Source organism: Eurosta solidaginis, chromosome 1 (assembly GCF_040869045.1).
Source record: "Eurosta solidaginis isolate ZX-2024a chromosome 1, ASM4086904v1, whole genome shotgun sequence".
NCBI lineage: Eukaryota > Metazoa > Arthropoda > Insecta > Diptera > Tephritidae > Eurosta > Eurosta solidaginis.
The window spans coordinates 108,309,672-108,337,364 of NC_090319.1; the positions used below are offsets into that span (position 1 = coordinate 108,309,672).

The following is a 27,693-nucleotide window of genomic DNA, read 5'->3' on the forward strand; positions in this document are numbered from 1 at the left end:
GGCACAAATGTCAATGAAGCGCGGGAACTAATTCGTCAATCTGGTTTAAGGATTATACCTCGACATGATTTGGACGAGGCAGCCAATTTGTCGGTACATTTAGCACAAATCGTACATTTGGCTCGTGAAATGAATATGGATGTCAGCTTTGAAATTCCTGACAGTGTGAAGTAGATAACATACATAATTAAATGGGGAATTCGCTTCAGGCTAGTCATCAATTTATCTGGCTAAAAATTATTTCTTTCTAGTATATTTTGTTTTCCTTGTGGCGAAATGTAACCATAGTACCAGATAAAATGATAATTAAGCCTACGTAAATATCCCAATAGTTATTGCATAAAAGTAATATAATAGAACGTCAAATTACTTAGTATATACAGATGTACATAATGCCTGACATTTATCTCTCTTGCGCATATAAACATAAAACAATATAGCATTACTATCAACAATTACACAACATTTAGAAGCTTTGTATGCCTTACATACCAATGGGTTTTAAATACATATACATTTTAATCGACTTTTAAGTTAAAATATGCGAAATAGTTAAACGTTTCAGAACTTCAACGATGATTTATTGTTATTTGAATTATTTTGTTTGGCAATCATGGTAGTTAGTTTTTTCTTCGAATTTTTTTTTTACGTTTTATTGTGAACAGATGTAGCGCAAAATTTCGATTTTTTTTTTAGAAAAAAGCAATTAAAGTTTGGACATTTTAGATAGTAGCTTACCCTGGCAAATTTCAAGGGCACTGATAGAGTTGCCAATTTTAAAGGTTATAGGACGAATTTCAATCATTAGTTCAACATATTGTTTAAAAAAATTCGTTTAACATTGAACAATTTGCTTTATTTTTGCCATAGATTTTTCGCTTACAATTCGATCACTTGCAAAAAAAAAAACTATTCAGCCAAATACAACTCCCATAGTAAGTTCATACGGAGTAATTCTGAATACATCTGTTTAGTATTAAAAATGAGAGAAAAATAAGTTTTTTAATAAAGGAATACAGATTTATGTGATGTTCATTCAAAAATCAAAGCATTTTCAATAACCAAAATTTATAAAATAAATATGCAAAGACTTCCGCTATTTTTATGCATCAGTTTACAATAAAACGTGATATATCCTTTCGAACTGATGCAGCTTTGTTTTTATTTTGACAGTATATCACCAAAGTATGAATATACAATTTATGTATACTTGTATATTGTTATGCTATTATTTTAAAATTGTTTTAGTTAATTTTTGTTTATCGTTGGCTTCTTCTGAAATTATATAATGTTATTTTATAATTGTTTTAGGTAATTTTTGTTTATCGTTGGCTTCTTCTGAAATTATATAATGTTATGTTTTGGTTTTATTGGTCTGTAAATAATTAATTATTATATTAATTTGTTGTCTTCAAGACCAACTTTATTATTTTTGTAAAATGTATATTTTACAAGTTATATTATATTAAATAATTATACATAGAAAACGAGTAAATTAGAAAAAACATAGTTCATAGACCGTATAGCCGAGTATTTCAAAACCCATGACGGTTTATCATAAGCGATCCACACATTGAAGGCTTGACGTTTTAACGCAAGCACCCTGGAATCATAACAAAAGCAAGAGCTTGAAGGAAAACCATGTGGGCTGCAACAAAAATCCTCGTCTAAAGAGATAATAGCACCTGATTGGCGCACTCAATTGACGGTGGTAAAGAATATAAACAACAAAGAGTAGAAAACGAATTATAAATAGAAACATGCAAAGTGCATTGATGGCCTGATGCGTTAAAACGTCAAGCCTTCAATGTGTGAATCGGTGATGATAAACCGTCATGGGTTTGAAATAGTCGGGTATACGGTCTATGAACTTCGTTTTTTCTAATTTACTCGTTTTCTATGTATAAATATTTAATATAATATAACTTGTAAAATATACATTTTACAAAAATAATAAAGTTGGTCTTGAAGACAACAAATTAATATAATAATTAGCTTTCTTCTTCAGATAGATTAAAGCATCTTGTTTGTTCTATTATTAAACTCGAAAGCTGTTGTAAACATAAATCAGTGTATGTTTTTAAATTAAATTTTTTCAAATCCCCTGAACCTACAAATATTCAATTTAACCTTTATTTATTTAAATTCATAAATAGCAAAACAACTGACCCAAAAGGAGGTAACGGCGGTGGCTATGGTATCTTATGTAAACCCAAGAAAAAGATTACTTGCGATAACAAGAAAGAAAATTGAACGGAATATTCAATATCATATTTATATTTCCTTTTCAAAAAATTTTCAGTGAAGTTTTTATTTTGTATGTATTATTCTTCGCAAATTAAATAAGCACTTATGCGCTCTGTACAAAATATTACCAAATAATCCAGATAAATATGAAATTTAATTTTAATTTATGCTTATGTTAAAATCGATCAATCAGTGAAACAATATGAGACTGCTCTTGTTCCTTCCAATCAACGTCACCATCGTCACCTAAATTCCCAGCGTATTCTATAAATAATATTACTTATTATTTGTATAACGGTTGGTATATTTGCAATTATTTAGATGTCCCTATTCATCCGATTTTGTTACGAATAATTCAACAAAATTTGCGCAAGTAAGTCCAGAATTTTGAAAGATAAATAATATTTAAAAATAAATTTCGGAGGACTACAAAAAAAGTATTCTTATAGAAGAGCTTTAGAAGAAAATTTCTGGATGAAAAAGGGACAATCCGATTATTTACAATCGAACCTCTCATAACATTCCTGATGGTTTTCATAGATGCACCACGTAAGTTTAAAATCTGTACAACCCGTTGTTTCACCGAATCGGCAGTGGCGGAAACTTCTAAAATTATATAGTCGATTCGCTGCAGAGTGAAAAGGCCGCCGGTCAATCGTTTTATATAGTTGTTTTCAGCTTCTTCATCTTCATCAGAGTCAGGGTTCTGAAAAAGAACCAAAATATTAATAAAGGTATCAGTACAAGCAAAACGGCGCTTATAGCTAATAAATCTTCCCGTCAACTAAAGTTGAGCTCTTTTACTGAACTTTCCTATGACTTAAAGACACTGGTATGGTAAAAATAAATATGTGAAAAATTTGAACCTCAAAAATATGATTAACTTCAGTAAAAATGCAAAACCGCACATACATTTCTTTATAGCAAATTTCGCAATATAAATATCAAAAGTTTGATGCTCTCGCTATAACGATTTACTTTTTTATTCTCATTAGAGGTAGTTTATAGTTTATTAAAATATTTAAAGAATATAACTTGGTGGGAACGGGTTCAATGTAATAAATAATAGCCTCTAAATAGGGAAATTTTTTGTTTCAAAATTTATAGGCGGTTTTGCACTTTCATATGATTCCTTTGGGACTGTAATATGATGAGCAGGGTAACCAAAAATATGCTCAAGCATGTTTATTATCGTATGCTCTATCACGAAATATATAATATAGGAATGCTATTTTTAAAAAAGAGCATATTTCGGTATATTTTGCAATAAAAGCATTTTTTTACATATTTCAAAAATAAATGCTTATTTGCGGCATAAGTAATATAATTCATTGTTCAGCTTAAATTCAGATTATGAAGACTAGCAGGAAGAACAGAATTGCATTGCACCATATACCTTCAATCTTTGTATAAATAACAGATAAGTAAAAAAATTATTAAATACTTGAATATAAACTAAAACTTCCATTTAATTACTCCAAATAAGGTGTTATAAATGCTATACATTCCAAAATTGGCAAAGTTTATATCTGCTTAATATTTAACTTGAAAATTTCTTAAGAGTTTTTCGTAACATGGTGATTTAGTTTAGTTTAGTGATGTTTATGTGTGTGTTAATTTTGAGCAATCAGCTGTGAGTTGCGCTACTTGTGAAGGTTTACAATAAGGCACTTCATTAATTTCATATGAGATCAGAAAGTTATGCATTTGCATTAAATCACCATAGTAAACATTAAACGAAAAAACCCTACAAGACTCGACTTAAAGGAAGACCTGTTACATAAAAAAATTTTAAAAACAACGGGTGCTGAAACAAACTTATGCGCAAGGTTAGAAAAAGAAATAAAATCATAGGCATACATCTTTACACTGTGATAATATCACAGGTACATAATTATTAAAAAAAAAAAAAGAAATAAAAGAGTGATATGAGAAATAATCTGCAAGAAGTCAAGTTACATTTCGATTGGCTTTTGAAACGTTATTCGCGATTGCATTTCAAATATTTTTAGGGTTACTGGCGTGACTGTTGTTGCAAAATAGTGTATAAGCACCAGTAAGCTGCTCTCGGTATAAGCGCAACATCGCAACGCTGCGCAAGGTTATACAGGACTATCTACTATCGAGGTTGAAAGTTAAATCAGCTTTTAGAAGTTAACAAGGAAAAAATAAGTTTAAGTTAGAACTGGGATTTACATATACCATTCCTACTAGTTTCAGCTATATACACTAACGTATTGTAAAACTAAGTTGTTTTCTATTAAACAGCATTTGCAAGCAGCTTCTCATATTAATGGGGCGAAAAGGTTCCCAAAACCTGGAGACACTACGCAACAGTTCGTGCAAGAAATCTTACCGCTTGGCAGTGTTAATAAAGATTTGTGCGAAGCACTTTTAGCTGCTGATATTCCACTCTACAAAGTGAGACACAAATATTTTTAAGCTTTTTTTTTTTTGTATAAATACACCAATTTTAAAACGCCTTGCGGAACTACTTGACGGGAAAATATTTAAAGTTTGTTTTCGTCAACAATAAATGATGATAATGGTAAACAACCATTATATTTGGTTGTCAATTGACGAGACCACTGATACTTTTTAGGCAGGTACATTGCCAATGTCATAATAGGAGTGTTAGATTGTAACGAACATATGTCTAGTAAACGTTTTTTGCTAAGCACCGCGCTTTTGGAAAAGGCAGACCACAGTTCTATAGCAAAGCTGTTCGGCGACTCTGTAAGGATTTTGGGCGTGGATTACGACAGGAACAAGATGTTGGTACTGGTAACAGATACAGCACCATACATGAAAAAAGCAGCTAAGGCGATTGAATTTTTTTCCCTAAGACTACGCACGTAACTTGTGTGGCTCATGGGCTTCATCGAGTTTGTGAGAAAATACGAGATCAGCATCTTTTGGTTGATCGTTTTATTTCTAATGCAAAGAAAATGTTTCTAAAATCTCCGACTAGTTTAGGAATACTTAAAGAGGTAGCTCCAAATCTACCGCTTCCTCCACGCCCAATAATAACACGGTGGGGGATGCCGTCAGCTACTAAGCCCAAAACTTCGATATCATAAGTCAAATCATTAACGCCCTTGATTGTCTAGATTCACAGGCAGTTAAGGAAGCACAGGATTTGTTGAGCAATTACAAACTACTTAGCCAGATTTTATTTATCTACAGTAACTACAATTTTTATTTATCTACAGTAACTACAATTTTTTGCCAGAATCTATTTCGAAATTAGAAGCAAGTTCATTGCTGTGAAAACTGAAGATAAAATTAGTGCTGTAAATTTTTGACATGTAAGCGATAAGCTTAATTTGGTTCTTAACAAGAACAAGGGGATTGCCGTTTTAAAAAGTATTGCAAGCCACATTGAATCTGGTAATTCAATTCAACCGCTTGAAAAATATACCATCACTGAAATCTCTGCCTTTCAAGTTCGCGCCTAATACCAGCATAGATTTGGACAGGCCCTTTTCTATGTTTAAGAATATATTCTGCGATAACAGGCAATCAATTATTTTTAAAATTTGTCTAAATATTTTGTTTTAACCTGTTTTTGTACCTTCCTGAATAAAATTCAATATAGTATTTTTGTTGAAAGTAACTGAAGGTGTTAATATTTTTAAATGCATTTGAGTGAAGCGTGGTTTTTAATAGTTCATATTTATGCTAGTTTCTATATTTTTCGTGCATATTAAGGCATAATTTTGTATTTTTTTTGCATATTTTAAGCGCTTAAAACAATCTTCTTGAGGCATGTTTCCGGTTGCCCTAATGATTAGCATTATGAGGTATAAGCCAGAAAACAATGCAACTTCACAATTAAACTACTCGCGTATTTCGCTAACAACGTTAAAAATTAAACTGACTGATTATTTCTCAGCCTATACTGCCTTTATACTTTCAGTAGCCTTGTTTGCCTATTTATCCCAGGGTCCAGAATTTAGACGAACAGCCCTCTCGTATAGTTGTTTGTATATGCGTGAGTAATGTGATGCACTCTTGCCTGCTGATTACATGTATGTGGGGATGCTTGTTTTGCGTTGTTGTGCATTTATTTACTAGCAGAATAGTGGCGTATCGTAACTGCTAATATTTGCCACATTATTTTTTAATGACCTAGTGTTTTTGGAGTCCGATAAGTGCTAAAAACAGGCTGTTTATGAGGTGTCATAAATGCATTCATATCGGACCTTTAAATGACCTCAAAAGGAATGCTACGATTTAGCACACCAGATGTGTTTTATTTCAGTGTTAAAACGTGAAAGGTAGTTCTACTTTGTCCGCCATCTTAAGAAGTAAATATATTTTGGACTTTTCCAGAAAAATTAGATTTTGCATTTCATCTGTTTACAATAAAACGTGTGCATCCCGCCCTGTTTTCATCAAATCGTTATAGAAATGATCTGTCTAGTACTATGGTGGTGCTAGTTTTCGAAACGTACCGGCAATGGCTTATTAACATCGATACGACTCCTCTTTTCGTGGTATCTGTTCTGATAAATGGAAAAAAACGGAGGTGGTACCCCTACTAAAGCCTGGGAAACAGCTAACCAAGGAGCCAACATACATTAAGCCGTCCTTAGAACAGCTACGGGCTGTCTTCTTATGTCCTCGAACACTTCCTACACAATGAGGCGAGAGTACTACCCATTTGCGAGGAATGAAATGCTGAACAAACAGTTTCTGTTGAAAACCCAGAAATCTGGGCATGCCAACAGACATCTGATTGATGAGGCCACACTTCCCAGGGGCTTAAGGGCTCATCTTCGTAAGCATTATGACGAAATACGGCACCTGAGAACACAGTCGTATGAAGCAAAAAAGCACCAGCAGGTCCTCAGTGATATCCACAAACAGGCGTCGGACCTCTATGCCAGGAATTGTCCGGCGAATCCAGTTCTTAAAGAAAAATACCCAGAACTCGCAGAAGAGGAGCGCACTTTCCACAGCGAAAAGCGCGCCACTCGAGCTCAACTCCGATTTGGGTAGGTTTAACTCTTACCTATCTAGAATCAACCCCGACATACAAAATGTATGTCCCCCACATGACACCAACCATCTCTTCGACTGTAATGTGGGACCAACGCCTCGAACACCTCGAACGCCTGAACACCCCTCTCACTATGGTCCACCCCTGTTGAACCTGCAAGTTTCCTTGGACTCCCGTTTGAGGATATTGATGGCTATTTGTGATCGGTTGCGCCTATTGGATGGGGCCAAGCACTGCTACAACAACCAGCAGTCCCGTTTCCTTATTTCACCAGAAACCTGCGGATTGCCAACCACCAGCATGGCCTTAAAAACTTACATAGCACCGCCACACAGTGGCATTTTTGCATGATTTAGACGCGAAAAATTAATAACTCACTGAAAAATTAATATATTTCATTCAAACCAAGTTTATATGTTCGTATGCCTTACCCCGCTTCAGTGAGTATAGGCGAAGGGAGAGTGTGGGGTTGGACCCCCTCCAAAAATTTTGAATTTACCCCAAACAAAAACTTTCTTATAGCCGTATCTTGTTCTTTTGTTCAAAATTGAACATACTTATATTTAAATTTCTTATCTTCTTCAAACCAAGAAAATGAACTTTGGTGTAATTCACTTGAATCCATCTCATACAAACACACACATGATTCAATTACTATAGGTTTGTTCTCCAATGATGACAGATCTTTGAGACTCCCAAATTGAAAAGTCTGGACGGGTTGCTTTTACGAAGTAAGGAAAACGGGGAATAATCCACTTCCCTTCAGTGAAAATTGAAGTAGAAAAGTATCTTTGGTAGTATATTAGTAGTGATAATATATTTGTAAATGCCAAATGTTTTTGGGGAAATAATTCATTTTCTACTGATTATTTCGTGAATTGATAAAGTTACGTTCGTTTGGTCATTCTTTCAGAAATTGTTTGAAGAATGCCGTACGTTAGAATTTTATTCAAAAATGCACTATCTCAAAGTTTGTTTCAAAAACTCACTATATGAGCATAAGTTCAGTGCATTTTGTCATAAGAGGGAGTTAATGAAAAGCATTCTGAGATGAAGCGTTCTTCAATCTAACAGAAGGTTGACTTTTAATATGCGCCCAAAAATATCGAGAGAACTGTCAAAAGACGCGTGTTTACCTCGATAACAATAACCCAGCCAGCATTTTTTGAAAATTTTGAACAAAAAATATTGAAATATCATACCCCAAGATGATTAAAAACGTTCAAATTTAAAAGCATTTTCTGTTCGAAAATTAACGTATCGTCGGGAGAAAAATGTACCATAAATGTGATTATTCTTGAATAATCATTTATGATTCCTATTTCGAAACGCTTTTTATTCATATTTGATATTATTTTAAAATTGAGCTTTAATAGTTTTAGAGTATTATTTGACTGCTTTTCACAGTCATTTTCTGATCATATTCGTGAATATATTTCAATCGTTTTGGTTGAGATTTTTGAATCATTTTTGAATGACATTATAATGCATTTATTCTTCATATCTCATTCAAAATGGGATACTACATAATAATCTTATTTCACCAGGGGAAGAAAGCATGCGAAAGTGAGCTATTCGAACCACAGCTAACTCGCAAACAAACTTGACCGATATACACCTGCGACTACAACATCCAACATCAGCATTATCGTCTGCGTCTTAAAATACGGATACGATACGGGATGTTGGAGCCGTATCCAGGTATGTCAAGATAGTTTCACTTACCTGGGGTTCAAATAGCTCACAACCTACATATGTATTGACCAATCATTATGTATTTTCTGGGGAGCTGAAGGGAAGAAATGGTTGCGGAAATATTCGTTCACGAATAACATTACATTATTTTTGTCTTGAAGAATATCTTTTGCATAAATAATAAAATTTTTATATATTTTTTCTTAGCTTCATGATTGAACAAATATGTGTATGTGAAAAAATAAAATTTTTAATGAAAAGTAAAATTTCAACAAGTATAAAATTCATTATTCAGTCAAGATATATATTCTTAAAAGATTCAGAAAGCTGAATGAAAAATGGTTATAAATTTTTGATCACCTAAGGTAAACACATTTGATTCATATATGATTCCAAAATGTGATTGAAAAGCTATATTCGGTTTTTGATCATCAAAGGTAAGCATATTTGATTATTCTTTTTGTTGGTTTTTATGAAATATTAAAACTTAGTAATTAAAGGACTTGAAAAATGATTCCGAAAAGTGATCGAAAAATGCTTTTCAGTTTTTGATCATCAAAAGTATTCATATTTGAATATTTCTTTTGTTCAATTGTATGATAACTCATTATTTAGTCAGAAAGAGTAATCAAATTGTATTGATATGTAGGGAAATTCAAAATTGAATCACCTAAATGCTGTGTGGGAATTCGAAGGCGGAAATAAAAATTTTAGCTCGTTCAAAAGATATTGACGAACAACCGAAAAATGAGCCGGGTTGCGTTGGCGGCCTTCGGCCGAGCTTATAAAAAATTACCCTGGCCGGTCCACCAATAAGGTGGGATCAAAATTAAATGCGTGCAAAATCCCTTTGTACACAAAATAATTTTCAGTGCACAAAACAGTACAACAATCACATGAAAATTGCCAACTTTAACTGCAAATATCTCCGGATAGAGATACAAGATTTCAAGGCGAAGATATCAATGTCGTCAGCATACGCCAGTGATTGCATGCTTTTAGAGAATAATGTTCCAGAGGGCTTAAGTTCTGAAGCTCGTATTATTTCCTCTGGCATCAAATTAAAGAAATTTCACTATGAGGGTTCACCCTGGCTGAAACCTCGTTTAGTTTCGAACGGTTCGGAGAGGTCCTTCCCAATTCTGAGAGCCGATGGTGTTACTCAATGTCATTTTGCACAGTATAAGTTTAAGTTTTGCGGAAACAAATTCAGATATAGCTGCATATACGCGCAGTTTGCAGCATCCCCCATCTTGTGAACTAGGGAAAGGACACTTAGATTTTAATCGTCAGGCATGCAATCGTCTGGCCATATTTTGCAAAGCTGTGGCAACTTACCAACTACTACCAACGCTGCCGTATTTGAATACCTCCGCAGGCAGTCTATTAGCGCCCGCGGCCTTGTTTTTAAATCTGGTTATTGATATCCTGACTTCGTGATAATCAGGTGAGGGACATTAATTCCATAATCACTGATTGCGGGATCGATTCATCATCCCTAGGCAGTTCACCGTTGTCTCCATTTAGGATAGCAGAGAAGTGTTCCTTCCATAACTTAAGTACACTCTGGATATAGGGCACAAGGTCGCCGTTTTCGTTCTTACAGGAATTTGACCCGGATTTTAAACCTTACGTATGTTGCCGAACTCCTTTGATAAAATTTGCGGTGTTATTCCTGGTGGCTAGCTGCTCAAACTCCTCACACTCACGCCTTTCTACCTCTGCTTTTTTCTTCCTGTAAGGTCGTCTCGCTTCCCTTTAACTCGCGGTAGCGTTCGCACTCTCCTTGTTGCTCTCGCTTTTAACGTAGCCCTGTAGGGAGCATATTTTCCTTTCGGTGCAACGCTGCATCTTCATAGAACCAGTTGTTTTTCGTGGTCGCCGATAACCAATCCTTTCCTTCAAGGCTTTACGAACTGCCTTAAAGATATGATCCCACTGCTCGCCCGTGTCGCACGGGTTCACTTGGGCTCTCCAGTAAATGTCACGATTTCTAATTTTGTTTCTTCCCTGGATGGCGGTGAGGTCGGCTTTTACTTTCACGAGGACATCAACCAGCCAATAAAACGGGCCATATCGTAACATCCGTGATCGTATAACTCGTCAAGTAAAAACATTATTTTCGGATTATGACCTACGTGAACGTAATTTTGAATCGCAATATACGTGACGAGTGACTGAACGTATACGGTTCGTTCCACTTTCATTCGAACACAAACTGACAATACGTATACACACAAATTTTGTGAAAGTTGTTGAAGAAGACATACGTGTTTTTAAGCTGTGAGGTGTTCAATTCAGTGATTCAATTTATTAATCAATAAAACGTGCGAAATATACGCTTAAATTGTTTATGCTGGGCCCGAATCGTATCATACGATCACGGATCGGCAACTATACGAAAGCAAATTACCTGATACGTCAAACGTATAAACTAAATGGGATTATAACATACGATATCAAACGGAACGTAATTTATTTTCAATTCACAATAAATTCTACGATCCACATTAGGTTGGATCGTATTTTTAGCTCAATAGATTTTGAACTGTCAAATTGGTTGCCAAAATCTATGCCCCTATTACGGTATACAACTCAACTTAGTTGGGTTGTAATTAAAACAACTCAACTTTCAGACAACTCAACTCCTGTTTGGTATTACGAATTACAACTTATTTCAGTTGAAGTTGAATTGGTGCTGCCAACTTCAGAAAGTGATGATTTGACAGATAAATGAACAGCTGATCAATTTGTGGCGAAAATTTAAGCATTTGCAAAAGTGATTTTGTTATTACAAGATATTCAGACCAATTCTAAATATTCTCGCGGAATTTTGTTCTCGCGGATTTTTTTATTCCCGCCGAAAAATTCATCCAATTCTTCTCTCCTAGGGAGAAGAATAATTGGGGAATAGGAATTTCGAATTTTCGAAGTCAGCTGTTTTGTCAATTGAAATTTCGTTGCGCATTTCTTATTTTGTTTCAAAAATTGTAAAGTTTAATTATTGTTGCCAATTTGTTTGAAATTAAGAAATAAGGTATAAACAATGCACATTATTGCATTTCATGTGGTATTCACTGAAATGAGTAATGAATTGGTGCCACAGCAACATCAACAGAGGAGCATAAGAAGAAGACCGGCGGGATAACACAAATCCGCCGGAGTTGCCTGCATTCATTCTGCAAAGCAATTTTCTGGCGGTCAAGTCGAGTTGAGTTCCCCTTTCGCCATATGCCAAAATCTATTTAAGCCTTCTTAAAAAATCCTTGCCCAATTTCTGGATTGCTGCATCCAATATGCGAAGATCTCTTCCGTTGCTTATGATATACTTTTCGACTTAAAATAAAGAATATTGTGGTTGTTGTTGTATTAACAGTGAGAATACTGTGGTAGAATGTAAATACATATTTTAGCACAAATTTGTACAAATAAGGGTTCTTTCTTAAAATAACCAATTTCCTTTAACCATTTTGATGCATTCCCTTTAATTTAACTAGTGAAAAAACTCCTATGAAATGGCAGAGAAATCTCCCTCTCCCTCTCGTTCATAATACCTACTTTTCTCCCATAACCGGTTTCCGCTTTTTCCAACATTGTTCAGAATAGGAGGAAAGGGAGAAGTGAAAAAACTCACAAGAAATTTTTATTTAGAATACGAGGAATGGGAGAAGGGAAAAAACTCGCAGGGAATTTTCGTTTAGAATTGGGCTGATTATCTATATATATAAAAAGAAGTGTACATTTTGATTCATAACTCGAGAACGGATAGAAAGATTGCCAGGAAAGATACAAGGAGAGATGATGGTTAGTTGATTTTGAAATCCCAAATCGGTTTAGCCATTCTTGAGTTATGATTTTTTTTTTAGAAAAAATTCAATCTAATATATAAAATTCTTCTGTCACGGTTTTAGAGGCTTAACTCTTCCGAAACGGCCGAACCGATTCTCATGAAATTTTGTGAGCATATTGGGTAGGTCTGAGAATCGGCCAAAGTCTACCTTTTTTCGCTACGTGCCTAGGGTCTTGAAATCCAAACGTGGACCCGGGTACCCCTAGAATGTGTTTATACAATATGGATATCAAATGAAAGCTGTTGATGAGTGCTATAGTACAGGATAATTTTCATACCCCTGGGTGACTAGGGTCTCGAGATATAGGCCACAACGTGGACCCGGGTACCCCTAGAATATGTTTATACAATATGGATATCAAATGAAAGCTGTTGAGTGCTATAGTACAGCATAATTTTCAAAAAGTTTTCCAACAATACCACCAACTTGTATCAAAGTCCAGATTATTTAAACGACTTCGATATCGGTACCGTGAATAATGAGTTTTTTTCGATCTGAAGAAGTCAACAAAATAATTCGTCAAGGTCATCAAAAGTATCCTGTTATTTTTCCACGTGATTGTAATGACGAGGCATTTCCTACCTCGTTGTTAAACAGAATCTTGCCAAATGGAGAGAAAGTGGAGCGTGACTGGTTGGTGTGGAGTGCCAGTAGCAATGCTTTTTATTGCCTACCATGTCGTCTGTTAAGCACCAATACTTTAAATCGACCTAAAATTTGTTGTCCTGGCAGATATTCGAAATTGCAGGTGTGAAAGAAGCTATACGTTAAACTGCCAGTACACGAAAATACTCAAGATCACATTAAATGTTATATTCAATGGCGATTTTTACAAAATCTAATTCAAAAGGAGGCTACAATTGATACACTTACCAATGAACAGCCAATCACTGAAACCCAAAAGTGGAAAGAAATTTTATATAGAATTTTGGACACTATATTATTTTTGGATGAGAGAGGCCAAGCTTTCAAAGGCGAAGGTGTATATCTTGGTGATCGAAGCGATGGACATTTTTTTGGGCATCTAAGATCTCATAAGCCATTATGATCCGATACTTAGAGATCATTTGGAGAAAGTTAGGATTTCACAACAGCAGCACAAATTTTTACAAGTTCACTATCTTTCCCCAGATATTCAGAACGAGTTTATAGAAATTTGTGCAAAGCACGTGAAGGAAACTATATTAGATCAAGACAAGAAAGCCAAGTATTTTGCTATTATCGTTGATGTTATGCCTGATGCTAGTCACGTTACCTACGTTCATTTTGCGCTAACTCTATTTCAATTCGAAAGCAACAAATTTTACAATTCAAGAACGGTTTTTGGCTTTCGTGAATTGTAATCAAAAAAACTGGTCAGAAAATCGCTGATCTCAACTTGGTTCAAAATACTGACTACCACTAATGAAAGAAACGTGGCCCTCCAAGCTAGATACGCCACCATAGATGTTGAGGTCCGACATCTAGATGCCTTATTAGCTGATTTGAAGTTGATCAGGAACCAATGGGAAACAATTTTAAACGAATGCAAAACAGTTGCTATTCAATTGAACATCTCTCCAAAGCTTCCGGACATTCGAAAGAGAAACCCCAAAAGACATTCTGAAGATAATTTAAATGAGGTGATTACGGATGATTCATACATAGTCGGATTTTAAAAACAATACATTCCTGGAGATCGTTGATTCGGTAATCACTGGCATTACTGAACGGTTTGCAGCTATGAGAAATTTGAGCGAGACGTTTTCCTTTTTGTGGCAATTTGAAGACATGGATGAAACTGTGGTTCGGGTGAGCGCAGCAAAATTTGTCGAAAAATACAAGTCGGACATTTCTCAAAGCTTAGAATACGAAATAATTCACTTGAAACACATTTACGAAGCAAATTTTGATAAAGGTCTGTCACCATTGGAATTGCTAAATGCCATCTAAATAAATAAAAATAAATGTATATTTTTTCTTAGCTTCATGATTGAACAAATATGTGTATGTGAAAAAATAAAATTTTTAATGAAAAGTAAAATTTCAACAAGTATAAAATTCATTATTCAGTCAAGATATATATTCTTAAAAGATTCAGAAAGCTGAATGAAAAATGGTTATAAATTTTTGATCACCTAAGGTAAACACATTTGATTCATATATGATTCCAAAATGTGATTGAAAAGCTATATTCGGTTTTTGATCATCAAAGGTAAGCATATTTGATTATTCTTTTTGTTGGTTTTTATGAAATATTAAAACTTAGTAATTAAAGGACTTGAAAAATGATTCCGAAAAGTGATCGAAAAATGCTTTTCAGTTTTTGATCATCAAAAGTATTCATATTTGAATATTTCTTTTGTTCAATTGTATGATAACTCATTATTTAGTCAGAAAGAGTAATCAAATTGTATTGATTTGTAGGGAAATTCAAAATTGAATCACCTAAATGCTGTGTGGGAATTCGAAGGCGGAAATAAAAATTTTAGCTCGTTCAAAAGATATTGACGAACAACCGAAAAATGAGCCGGGTTGCGTTGGCGGCCTTCGGCCGAGCTTATAAAAAATTACCCTGGCCGGTCCACCAATAAGGTGGGATCAAAATTAAATGCGTGCAAAATCCCTTTGTACACAAAATAATTTTCAGTGCACAAAACAGTACAACAATCACATGAAAATTGCCAACTTTAACTGCAAATATCTCCGGATAGAGATACAAGATTTCAAGGCGAAGATATCAATGTCGTCAGCATACGCCAGTGATTGCATGCTTTTAGAGAATAATGTTCCAGAGGGCTTAAGTTCTGAAGCTCGTATTATTTCCTCTGGCATCAAATTAAAGAAATTTCACTATGAGGGTTCACCCTGGCTGAAACCTCGTTTAGTTTCGAACGGTTCGGAGAGGTCCTTCCCAATTCTGAGAGCCGATGGTGTTACTCAATGTCATTTTGCACAGTATAAGTTTAAGTTTTGCGGAAACAAATTCAGATATAGCTGCATATACGCGCAGTTTGCAGCATCCCCCATCTTGTGAACTAGGGAAAGGACACTTAGATTTTAATCGTCAGGCATGCAATCGTCTGGCCATATTTTGCAAAGCTGTGGCAACTTACCAACTACTACCAACGCTGCCGTATTTGAATACCTCCGCAGGCAGTCTATTAGCGCCCGCGGCCTTGTTTTTAAATCTGGTTATTGATATCCTGACTTCGTGATAATCAGGTGAGGGACATTAATTCCATAATCACTGATTGCGGGATCGATTCATCATCCCTAGGCAGTTCACCGTTGTCTCCATTTAGGATAGCAGAGAAGTGTTCCTTCCATAACTTAAGTACACTCTGGATATAGGGCACAAGGTCGCCGTTTTCGTTCTTACAGGAATTTGACCCGGATTTTAAACCTTACGTATGTTGCCGAACTCCTTTGATAAAATTTGCGGTGTTATTCCTGGTGGCTAGCTGCTCAAACTCCTCACACTCACGCCTTTCTACCTCTGCTTTTTTCTTCCTGTAAGGTCGTCTCGCTTCCCTTTAACTCGCGGTAGCGTTCGCACTCTCCTTGTTGCTCTCGCTTTTAACGTAGCCCTGTAGGGAGCATATTTTCCTTTCGGTGCAACGCTGCATCTTCATAGAACCAGTTGTTTTTCGTGGTCGCCGATAACCAATCCTTTCCTTCAAGGCTTTACGAACTGCCTTAAAGATATGATCCCACTGCTCGCCCGTGTCGCACGGGTTCACTTGGGCTCTCCAGTAAATGTCACGATTTCTAATTTTGTTTCTTCCCTGGATGGCGGTGAGGTCGGCTTTTACTTTCACGAGGACATCAACCAGCCAATAAAACGGGCCATATCGTAACATCCGTGATCGTATAACTCGTCAAGTAAAAACATTATTTTCGGATTATGACCTACGTGAACGTAATTTTGAATCGCAATATACGTGACGAGTGACTGAACGTATACGGTTCGTTCCACTTTCATTCGAACACAAACTGACAATACGTATACACACAAATTTTGTGAAAGTTGTTGAAGAAGACATACGTGTTTTTAAGCTGTGAGGTGTTCAATTCAGTGATTCAATTTATTAATCAATAAAACGTGCGAAATATACGCTTAAATTGTTTATGCTGGGCCCGAATCGTATCATACGATCACGGATCGGCAACTATACGAAAGCAAATTACCTGATACGTCAAACGTATAAACTAAATGGGATTATAACATACGATATCAAACGGAACGTAATTTATTTTCAATTCACAATAAATTCTACGATCCACATTAGGTTGGATCGTATTTTTAGCTCAATAGATTTTGAACTGTCAAATTGGTTGCCAAAATCTATGCCCCTATTACGGTATACAACTCAACTTAGTTGGGTTGTAATTAAAACAACTCAACTTTCAGACAACTCAACTCCTGTTTGGTATTACGAATTACAACTTATTTCAGTTGAAGTTGAATTGGTGCTGCCAACTTCAGAAAGTGATGATTTGACAGATAAATGAACAGCTGATCAATTTGTGGCGAAAATTTAAGCATTTGCAAAAGTGATTTTGTTATTACAAGATATTCAGACCAATTCTAAATATTCTCGCGGAATTTTGTTCTCGCGGATTTTTTTATTCCCGCCGAAAAATTCATCCAATTCTTCTCTCCTAGGGAGAAGAATAATTGGGGAATAGGAATTTCGAATTTTCGAAGTCAGCTGTTTTGTCAATTGAAATTTCGTTGCGCATTTCTTATTTTGTTTCAAAAATTGTAAAGTTTAATTATTGTTGCCAATTTGTTTGAAATTAAGAAATAAGGTATAAACAATGCACATTATTGCATTTCATGTGGTATTCACTGAAATGAGTAATGAATTGGTGCCACAGCAACATCAACAGAGGAGCATAAGAAGAAGACCGGCGGGATAACACAAATCCGCCGGAGTTGCCTGCATTCATTCTGCAAAGCAATTTTCTGGCGGTCAAGTCGAGTTGAGTTCCCCTTTCGCCATATGCCAAAATCTATTTAAGCCTTCTTAAAAAATCCTTGCCCAATTTCTGGATTGCTGCATCCAATATGCGAAGATCTCTTCCGTTGCTTATGATATACTTTTCGACTTAAAATAAAGAATATTGTGGTTGTTGTTGTATTAACAGTGAGAATACTGTGGTAGAATGTAAATACATATTTTAGCACAAATTTGTACAAATAAGTGTTCTTTCTTAAAATAACCAATTTCCTTTAACCATTTTGATGCATTCCCTTTAATTTAACTAGTGAAAAAACTCCTATGAAATGGCAGAGAAATCTCCCTCTCCCTCTCGTTCATAATACCTACTTTTCTCCCATAACCGGTTTCCGCTTTTTCCAACATTGTTCAGAATAGGAGGAAAGGGAGAAGTGAAAAAACTCACAAGAAATTTTTATTTAGAATACGAGGAATGGGAGAAGGGAAAAAACTCGCAGGGAATTTTCGTTTAGAATTGGGCTGATTATCTATATATATAAAAAGAAGTGTACATTTTGATTCATAACTCGAGAACGGATAGAAAGATTGCCAGGAAAGATACAAGGAGAGATGATGGTTAGTTGATTTTGAAATCCCAAATCGGTTTAGCCATTCTTGAGTTATGATTTTTTTTTTAGAAAAAATTCAATCTAATATATAAAATTCTTCTGTCACGGTTTTAGAGGCTTAACTCTTCCGAAACGGCCGAACCGATTCTCATGAAATTTTGTGAGCATATTGGGTAGGTCTGAGAATCGGCCAAAGTCTACCTTTTTTCGCTACGTGCCTAGGGTCTTGAAATCCAAACGTGGACCCGGGTACCCCTAGAATGTGTTTATACAATATGGATATCAAATGAAAGCTGTTGATGAGTGCTATAGTACAGGATAATTTTCATACCCCTGGGTGACTAGGGTCTCGAGATATAGGCCACAACGTGGACCCGGGTACCCCTAGAATATGTTTATACAATATGGATATCAAATGAAAGCTGTTGAGTGCTATAGTACAGCATAATTTTCAAAAAGTTTTCCAACAATACCACCAACTTGTATCAAAGTCCAGATTATTTAAACGACTTCGATATCGGTACCGTGAATAATGAGTTTTTTTCGATCTGAAGAAGTCAACAAAATAATTCGTCAAGGTCATCAAAAGTATCCTGTTATTTTTCCACGTGATTGTAATGACGAGGCATTTCCTACCTCGTTGTTAAACAGAATCTTGCCAAATGGAGAGAAAGTGGAGCGTGACTGGTTGGTGTGGAGTGCCAGTAGCAATGCTTTTTATTGCCTACCATGTCGTCTGTTAAGCACCAATACTTTAAATCGACCTAAAATTTGTTGTCCTGGCAGATATTCGAAATTGCAGGTGTGAAAGAAGCTATACGTTAAACTGCCAGTACACGAAAATACTCAAGATCACATTAAATGTTATATTCAATGGCGATTTTTACAAAATCTAATTCAAAAGGAGGCTACAATTGATACACTTACCAATGAACAGCCAATCACTGAAACCCAAAAGTGGAAAGAAATTTTATATAGAATTTTGGACACTATATTATTTTTGGATGAGAGAGGCCAAGCTTTCAAAGGCGAAGGTGTATATCTTGGTGATCGAAGCGATGGACATTTTTTTGGGCATCTAAGATCTCATAAGCCATTATGATCCGATACTTAGAGATCATTTGGAGAAAGTTAGGATTTCACAACAGCAGCACAAATTTTTACAAGTTCACTATCTTTCCCCAGATATTCAGAACGAGTTTATAGAAATTTGTGCAAAGCACGTGAAGGAAACTATATTAGATCAAGACAAGAAAGCCAAGTATTTTGCTATTATCGTTGATGTTATGCCTGATGCTAGTCACGTTACCTACGTTCATTTTGCGCTAACTCTATTTCAATTCGAAAGCAACAAATTTTACAATTCAAGAACGGTTTTTGGCTTTCGTGAATTGTAATCAAAAAAACTGGTCAGAAAATCGCTGATCTCAACTTGGTTCAAAATACTGACTACCACTAATGAAAGAAACGTGGCCCTCCAAGCTAGATACGCCACCATAGATGTTGAGGTCCGACATCTAGATGCCTTATTAGCTGATTTGAAGTTGATCAGGAACCAATGGGAAACAATTTTAAACGAATGCAAAACAGTTGCTATTCAATTGAACATCTCTCCAAAGCTTCCGGACATTCGAAAGAGAAACCCCAAAAGACATTCTGAAGATAATTTAAATGAGGTGATTACGGATGATTCATACATAGTCGGATTTTAAAAACAATACATTCCTGGAGATCGTTGATTCGGTAATCACTGGCATTACTGAACGGTTTGCAGCTATGAGAAATTTGAGCGAGACGTTTTCCTTTTTGTGGCAATTTGAAGACATGGATGAAACTGTGGTTCGGGTGAGCGCAGCAAAATTTGTCGAAAAATACAAGTCGGACATTTCTCAAAGCTTAGAATACGAAATAATTCACTTGAAACACATTTACGAAGCAAATTTTGATAAAGGTCTGTCACCATTGGAATTGCTAAATGCCATCTAAATAAATAAAAATAAATGTAAGGCGCGATAACCTCCGAAGATATCTAAGGCCGAGCTTCTCTCCAATTTGCATCGTGCTCCTCTTGATTTTCCCTACAAATTGGCCGGACGGGACCTACATGTCTTATGCCGACTCCGAACGGCATCTGCAAGGCAGATGAGTTTTCGCAGAGGGCTTTTCATGGCAGAAATACACCCGCTTAGAAAAATTTTCTTCTAATTGAAAAACCTTATTTGTAAAATTTTGATGTTGCTTTGCCCGGGGTGTTAACCCCAAATAAAAAAAAAGATTATTTGAAAATATATGTGGCTGTTAAAAAAGAATTTTATTTCTACGTTACATTAAAAGGTAAAAGTCTAGTTGAGGGGTCGACTGCTAATACGCTACCAAAAATATCGAGAGAGGTGTCAAAAGACGAGTATTAATCTCGAGAACAATCCGAAGGCGGAAAAGAAAAATTGTATCTCTGTCCGGAGATATTTGCAGTTGAAGTTGGCGATTTTCATGTGGTTGTTGTTGTGTTGTACCCACAAAAAAATTGTGCATCGCCGTGGCGGTAGCCACGGTTATACCACACACCCGGACTTGGCATGGCGTAGCCCAGGGTTATTTTTTATAAGCGCGGCCGAAGGCCGCCAACGCAGAAAGGTGTTCTGCGCAAAAATACTATGGATCCCACCCCCAGATTCGGAGGTACCCGTGGGTCTTTTTTCGGTTTTTCGTTAATATCTTTTGAACGAGCTAAAATTTTTATTTTCCGCCTTCGGACTATTAATACTGATGTCAAGACGCATCGTTTGACACCTCTCTTGATATTTTTGGTAGAGTATTAGCAGTCGACCCATCAACCAATAAAACAGTATAAATAATAAATATTCTGTGTTAATTTTATTGTCAGCTCTTAGTCCAAAAATCATTTAGTTGATGTGGCAAAAATTTTTTTTTATGTAATCTATCAATAATGATTCATGAATGAGACGTAATTTTTTCAAGTTAATGAAATGTATTAGTGGATTTTTATAGGGGCCCGTAAATTGTTTAGTCCCGGGCCCCGATTTTCTCTCTACGGCCCTGAACATAGGTCCTGCTTTTTGATAGGGTTTTTCAGTCTGCTCGTTAAAAACAAACTTTTGGTAACACTACGGACTCAATCAGTCAGCCAGTTCAACCTAACCTAACCTAACGCGGTGGGCAATCATTCTTTGAACGTGACACTGACAATACAATTAAATGGGATAACACTGAAATGACAGCTCAGGTATCTAGAACCGGCTGTCGTGGGAAGCGTCTGTTCCTAGACTCAAATAAGTACTGCTCTTTTTCCATGACAATGTTCCTTGTTGATTTTTAGGATATAGCGGAGACCTATGTAGGCCACGATACGCGAAGTAACTACCAATCCCATGACAGTATGATCGGGTTCTGCAGCTCCAGCAAGCGTAGTGTCCTCCGACTTGGCCCTTGTGGAGATTATGGCTGTGTAACTCTGCGCAGTGTTGAGTTACTGAGATGACACCGAGGGTGGAGTTACTGGTGCTTACTCACTATTTCGTGAAACCATGGCGCAGTATGGCGCCATTAACGCCAGACTAGTACATACCCCTTATGTGCTGGCAACACTTCAGCTTATTTCCCCTATGACTGCTAAAAGCTTTAAGAGACATTATTGTCAGCTGTTGTGTTAACAGCTATTTAATCTATTAACAGCTCTATTCGGTTATAACTCAAAACTAGCTCTGCCTTTTACTATCGCAGATTTTATCTGATTCAAAGCCTTACTTACCGGCAATGCATCGTCTGGTAACAATATAAAAAAGTGCTACGCAATAGTTAAAATCACAACTAATAACATATAACTCAGGCGATTAATGCTTTCTCAAGTTCACAAGCTGTATTACCAGCAGTTACCGTCATCAACTCAGGGCCGCCAGTAGCGCCAATAGCACTCAACTCATGTCTGACACACAAATATCATTCGACTTAATGGCGTATGTAACGCCACCAACTCAATGCTAGGTAGCATTAAAAATTCCCTTGGTGTTATACTGAGTTGACACCGGCCTTTGCGCTGTTCGCATGGTGTCAATACCACAAAAAAAGCTCCCAATACCCAGGTTTAGTGGGGTTCAGCTTACTATGGACCGGGTGGTACTGCTACTTAAACCTGGGAAACCAGCCAACAAACGAGAATCTTATTGTCCGATATCTCTCCTATCGCCAGTAGCCAAGACACTCGAAGCCATCCTGCTTCCCTACTTTACTGCAAACTTGCGTCTTGTCAATCATCAGCATGGCTTTCAAAAACTACATAGCACTACCACCGCGTTGAGTGCCATCAACACGCAGATGAATTGCGGATTGAAGCACAAACCCCACCACAGAACAGTACTCGTAGCATTAGACCTTGCAAAAGCTTTCGATACAGTTAACCAAGGCACGTTACTGCAGTACTTGGAAAGGTCCTCCAAGTCTCAAAAGGTGGACCTCAAATTACCTCTCTGGTTGGCAGGCATCGGCGCAATTTAGGAAGGTAACATCTAAACCAAGAATTGGACATCCACGTCGATGGCATTACGCTACCGAATATCTTTAATTGGAATGTGGAACCAATGCCTCTAACACCCCTCTTACTCTGGTCCAACCTTGCTGAAACTGCAAGTTTCCTTGGACTCCCGTTAGAGGATATTGATGACAATTTATGAGTGGTAAACCTATTGGATGGGCGAAGCACTGCTACAACAACATCAGCTTCCTATTCCCAACCCCGAAAGAACTAATCTTTTTATCCAACGTATGGTTGCGTGATCGTTTCAATTCTTTGGGGACTGCTGCGGTAAAGTAGCGCCCCTACCACGTATCATATCTTCCCATAGTAAGCTGCAGTACCCGTATTATCTACCTTTTTCTATTTCACAGAGTTACTACAGCAATTATGTATATTCAGCCCAATTCTAAACGAAAATTCCGTGCGAGTTTTTCCCCTTCTCCCATTCCTCGTATTCTTAATAAAAATTCCTTGTGAGTTTTTTCACTTCTCCCTTTCCTCCTATTCTGAACAATGTTCGAAAAAGCGGAAACCGGTTATGGGAGAAAAGTAGGTATTATGAATGTGAGGGAGAGGGAGATTTCTCTGCCATTTCAAAGGAGTTTTTTCACTTGTTAAATTATAGGGAATGTATAAAAATAGTTAAAGGAAATTGGTTCTTTTAAGAAAGAACACTTATTTGTACAAATTTGTGCTAAAATATGTATTTACATTCTACAATATTCTCACTGTTAATACAACAACAACCGTAATATTCTTTATTTTAAGGCGAAAAGTATTTCATAAGCAACGGAAGAGCTCTTCGTATATTTGATGCAGCCATCCAGAAATTGCGCAAGGATTTTTAAGAAGGTTGAAATAGATTTTGGCATATGGCGAAAGGCGAACTCAACTCGACTTGGCCGCCAGAAAATAGTATTGCTGAATGAAAGCAGGCAACTCCGGCGGATTTGTGTTATCCCGCCGTCTTCTTCTTCTTATGCTCCTCTGTTGATGTTGCTGTGGCACCAATTCATTACTCATTTCAGTGAATACCACATAAAATGCAATACTATGCATTGTTTATATTTTATATCTTAATTTCAAACAAATTCGCAACAATAATTAACTTTTCTATTTTTTAAACAAAATAAGAAATGCGCAACGAAATTTCAATTGACAAAACAGCTGACTTCGAAATTCCTATTCCCCAATTATTCTTCTCCCTAGGAGAAAAGAATTGGAGGAATTTTTCCGTGGGAATAAAAAAATCCGCGAGAACAAAATTCCGTGAGAATATTTAGAATTGGTCTGATTAAAGTCGAAGCCCAATTCAGCAACCTACTTAGTGATTTGTGGGCTTAGTTCGGAGTATTATCTGCAGCCCAATTCTAAACGAAAATTCCGTGCGAGTTTTTTCCCTTCTCCCGTTTCTCGTATTCTAAATAAAAATTCCTTGTGAGTTTTTTCACTTCTCCCTTTCCTCCTATTCTGAACAATGTTCGAAAAAGCGGAAACCGGTTATTGGAGAAAAGTAGGTATTATGAATGTGAGGGAGATTTCTTTGCCATTTCATAGGAGTTTTTTCACTAGTTAAATTAAAGGGAATGCATCAAAATAGTTAAAGGAAATTGGTTCTTTTAAGAAAGAACACTTATTTGTACAAATTTGTGCTAAAATATGTATTTACATTCTACCACAATATTCTCACTGTTAATACAACAACAACCACAATATTCTTTATTTTAAGTCGAAAAATATATCATAAGCAACGGAAGAGCTCTTTGTTTATTTAATGCAGCCATCCAGAAATTGCGCAAGGATTTTTTAAGAAGGCTTGGTAATAGTCTAGTTGAGGGGTCGACTGCTAATACGCTACCAAAAATATCAAGTGATGTGTCAAAAGAGGCGTATTAATCTCGAGAACAATAATCCGAATTTTTGTTGTTTATTGTTATCTCTGTCCGGAGATATTTGCAGTTGAAGTTGGCGATTTCCATGTGGTTGTTGTTGTGTTCGTACCCACAAAAAAAATTGTGCATCACCGTGGTGGTAGCCACGGTTATACTACACACCCAGACTTGGCATGGCGTAGCCCAGGGTTATTTTTTATAAGCGTGGCCGAAGGCCGCCAAGGCAGAAAGATGTTCTGCGCAAAAATACTATGGATCCGACCCCCGGTTTCGGAGGTACCTGCGGGTCTTTTTTCGGGTTTTCGTTAATAACTTTTGAACGCGTTAAAATTTTTATTTTCCGCCTTCGGATTATTAATACTGATGTCAAGACGCGTCGTTTGACACCTCTCTCGATATTTTTGGTAGCGTATTAGCAGTCGACCCCTCAACTAGACTATTACCGAAGGCTTAATTAGATTTTGACATATGGCGAAAGGCAAACTCAACTCGACGTGGCCGCCAGAAAATTGCTTTGCAGAATGAAAGCAGGCAACTCCGGCGGATTTGTTATCCCGTCGTCTTCTTCTTATGCTCCTCTGTTGATGTTGCTGTGGCACCAATTCATTACTCATTTCAGTGAATACCACATGAAATGCAATAATGTGCATTGTTTATACCTTATTTCTTAATTTCAAACAAATTCGCAACAATAATTAAACTTTTCAATTTTTTAAACAAAATAAGAAATGCGCAACGAAATTTCAATTGACAAAACAGCTGACTTCGAAAATTCGAAATTCCTATTCCCCAATTTTTCTTCTCCCTAGGAGAAAAGAATTGTAGGAATTTTTCCGAGGGAATAAAAAAAACCGCGAGAACAAAATTCGGCGAGAATATTTAGAATTGGTCTGCTGATATTTTAAAGCAATCTATATGGACGTACCTTGTCTTGCTGATCAATCTCTCGGTCTACAGCTTCAACTTTATCCCAGTACTTTAAATGTAATTCTAGCAGACGGTCAACTTTTTCATGATCATTTTCAGTAAATTTTGAAAGCAATCTTTGTCTTTGAGCACCTTTGCAATTTCTGATCATCGAAGCAATCACAGAACAAACATGCTCTTCATGTTCGTCTGCTGACAACAAACGTTGCTTATTCCTTTTGGGAGTTTTCATAAACAATGGAAAAATTGTACGTAACCCGAGTATATCGACGAATTTATTACAATTTTCACGCCCATCTGGTCCAGACATGGCATGATCTAGCACTTTTAGTGAACCGTTTCGTGACATTTTCTTTTCTCTTAGCATTAGATTCATAAGTTGTAGACCTTCGCCTTTTAAGAAACGCTCGCGATTCTCCTTAGCCATTAGGGCGGAGCAAAGACAGTTAAATAAGTTTTCCATATATTCTTTCTCCTCTGTAGTTGATGGATCATGTCGTTTATATATAGCTAATTGTTGTAATAAAACATCAATACCATCCAGTGTACCAAGCGTGAGACGATTATCGTTGTTTGTTTGGATAAGTATTGACAAAATTTCACTGCAATACAGTTTATTCGCATCAAATGGTGACTTTTGTTTTAGCCTTTTTAACAACCAAGCCAGTAATCCTTGCTCTGCTGCTTCTCGAACGATGTCACTATTAATTTCTGTTAGGTTTTCCACAATTGCTAACGAATTGTGAACACCATCTGTTTCTTCCTTTATTTCTTCGTTAAATCGTTCCATATTTTGTACCAAAAGTGCACAAACCTGCTGTTTACGTAAAGCTTCAATTAATACTTCCGCGCCATCACTGGTTTCACCTATAACGAAAAAAAAAAAAAAAATAGTATAAAAGTACACATGTATGTTAGTATGATAATTTGTTGTTGTTGTTTTTTAATTATTTATTATTTATTTAGTTGTTTTTTGTTGTGCTTGCCTAATATATCGACGTCGGTGACTTCTTGTAGAAGGTCAATAATTGCGACAGCAATGTCTGTATTAGGATGTGCAAGTAACTCTAATATACTCGGAATACCATGCAATTCTACAAGCACAGGATAAAGATCCGGTACTGTTGCCACGCCCTTCAACTCTTGTATAACTGAATGTAGATCAACTTCTGATTCCATAAATTTTTCCGGATTATCGGGATATTTAATTCGCATTTCTTGATTTTTTAGAATACGTTTTTCAAAAACAAGCAATAGCTTTTTAAGGCCTACATCATCAAGTGCATCTCCTTCAACATCTTCATTTTCCACATAATTTAATATGTTCATACGCTCCTCTTCGGTAAGTTCGGGGCCAAAAAAGGCATCCAGAGAGGGAAGACCAGGCCTTCCTATGTCAGCAGATTCTTTGGCCTGCTCAATGCGACGCATCCGTTTTATTTTTTCATCTCTTTTTGAATCTCTGGAACTTTTTTCTTCAGAAGTATTTGTGAAGAAATCATCATCATCTTCATGTGGTCGCTTGGGAGTTTGCTCCGGCTGTTACGCATTGTGATGAAGAATTATTTTTTATTTTATTTTCACAATATTAAAATTTATAAATATTTACCTTAAAAGAAAGTAGCTCACCGACATCCATGTTTATGTTTATATTTTTATGTTGTGAAAATTGTGACTTCTAAAAGCCCCGTCACATAAGCAGTTTTTCATACAGAAGCGTTTAAATAAATTTTATACATTAGTACGTTCCAATAACGCGTGAACCAGAAGATATGGTTAGAATTCTTACATGCAAATGCAACAACAGCGTTGTGATCCAAATTTGCGTGTAGTAAGAAAATGTCAATATCCGTGTTTTTTTCACACGCGTATACGTTTACGTTTGCGAGTGAAAAAAACGCCTATCCTCGCTTAGATAATGCTTAGGAGACCCATCTAGCGGCAGTGGTTAAATAACTACAGCTACAGCACATGGTGTACCGAAAAGCGGA

At 36.3% G+C, this 27,693-nt stretch overlaps 2 protein-coding genes across 2 annotated transcripts in view; one reads left to right on the forward strand and one right to left on the reverse strand.

Annotated features, from left to right (window-relative positions):
- The window catches only part of ScsbetaA (Succinyl-coenzyme A synthetase beta subunit, ADP-forming), a 195,920-nt gene extending 194,872 nt beyond the window's left edge, over positions 1 to 1,048 (forward strand). Inside the window, exon 7 of the mRNA XM_067759638.1 lies at positions 1 to 1,048. Coding sequence (XP_067615739.1) covers positions 1 to 174 — 174 coding nt within the window. The 3' untranslated portion in view covers positions 175 to 1,048.
- On the reverse strand, positions 580 to 27,693 carry LOC137236703 (beta-catenin-like protein 1). Its single transcript, XM_067759637.1, has 6 exons — positions 27,492 to 27,693; positions 27,312 to 27,380; positions 26,689 to 27,241; positions 25,701 to 26,569; positions 2,758 to 2,953; positions 580 to 2,511 (listed from the first exon to the last, which is right to left on the reverse strand). The coding sequence occupies exons 2-6, from the start codon at positions 27,339 to 27,341 to the stop codon at positions 2,423 to 2,425; spliced, it is 1,737 nt and encodes a 578-aa protein (XP_067615738.1). The 5' UTR covers positions 27,342 to 27,380; positions 27,492 to 27,693; the 3' UTR covers positions 580 to 2,422.

What these genes read in the sequence shown, in the direction of transcription:
- LOC137236703 (XM_067759637.1), bottom strand. Translation starts at nt 27,341, where the DNA reads ATGGATGTCGGTGAGCTACTTTCTTTTAAG. An exon ending in CACCGACGTCGATATATTAG is followed by an intron (nt 26,570 to 26,688) that starts GCAAGCACAACA and finishes TTTTCGTTATAG; the next exon opens with GTGAAACCAGTGATGGCGCG. An exon ending in AGATTGATCAGCAAGACAAG is followed by an intron (nt 2,954 to 25,700) that starts GTACGTCCATAT and finishes GTTCTTTTTCAG; the next exon opens with AACCCTGACTCTGATGAAGA.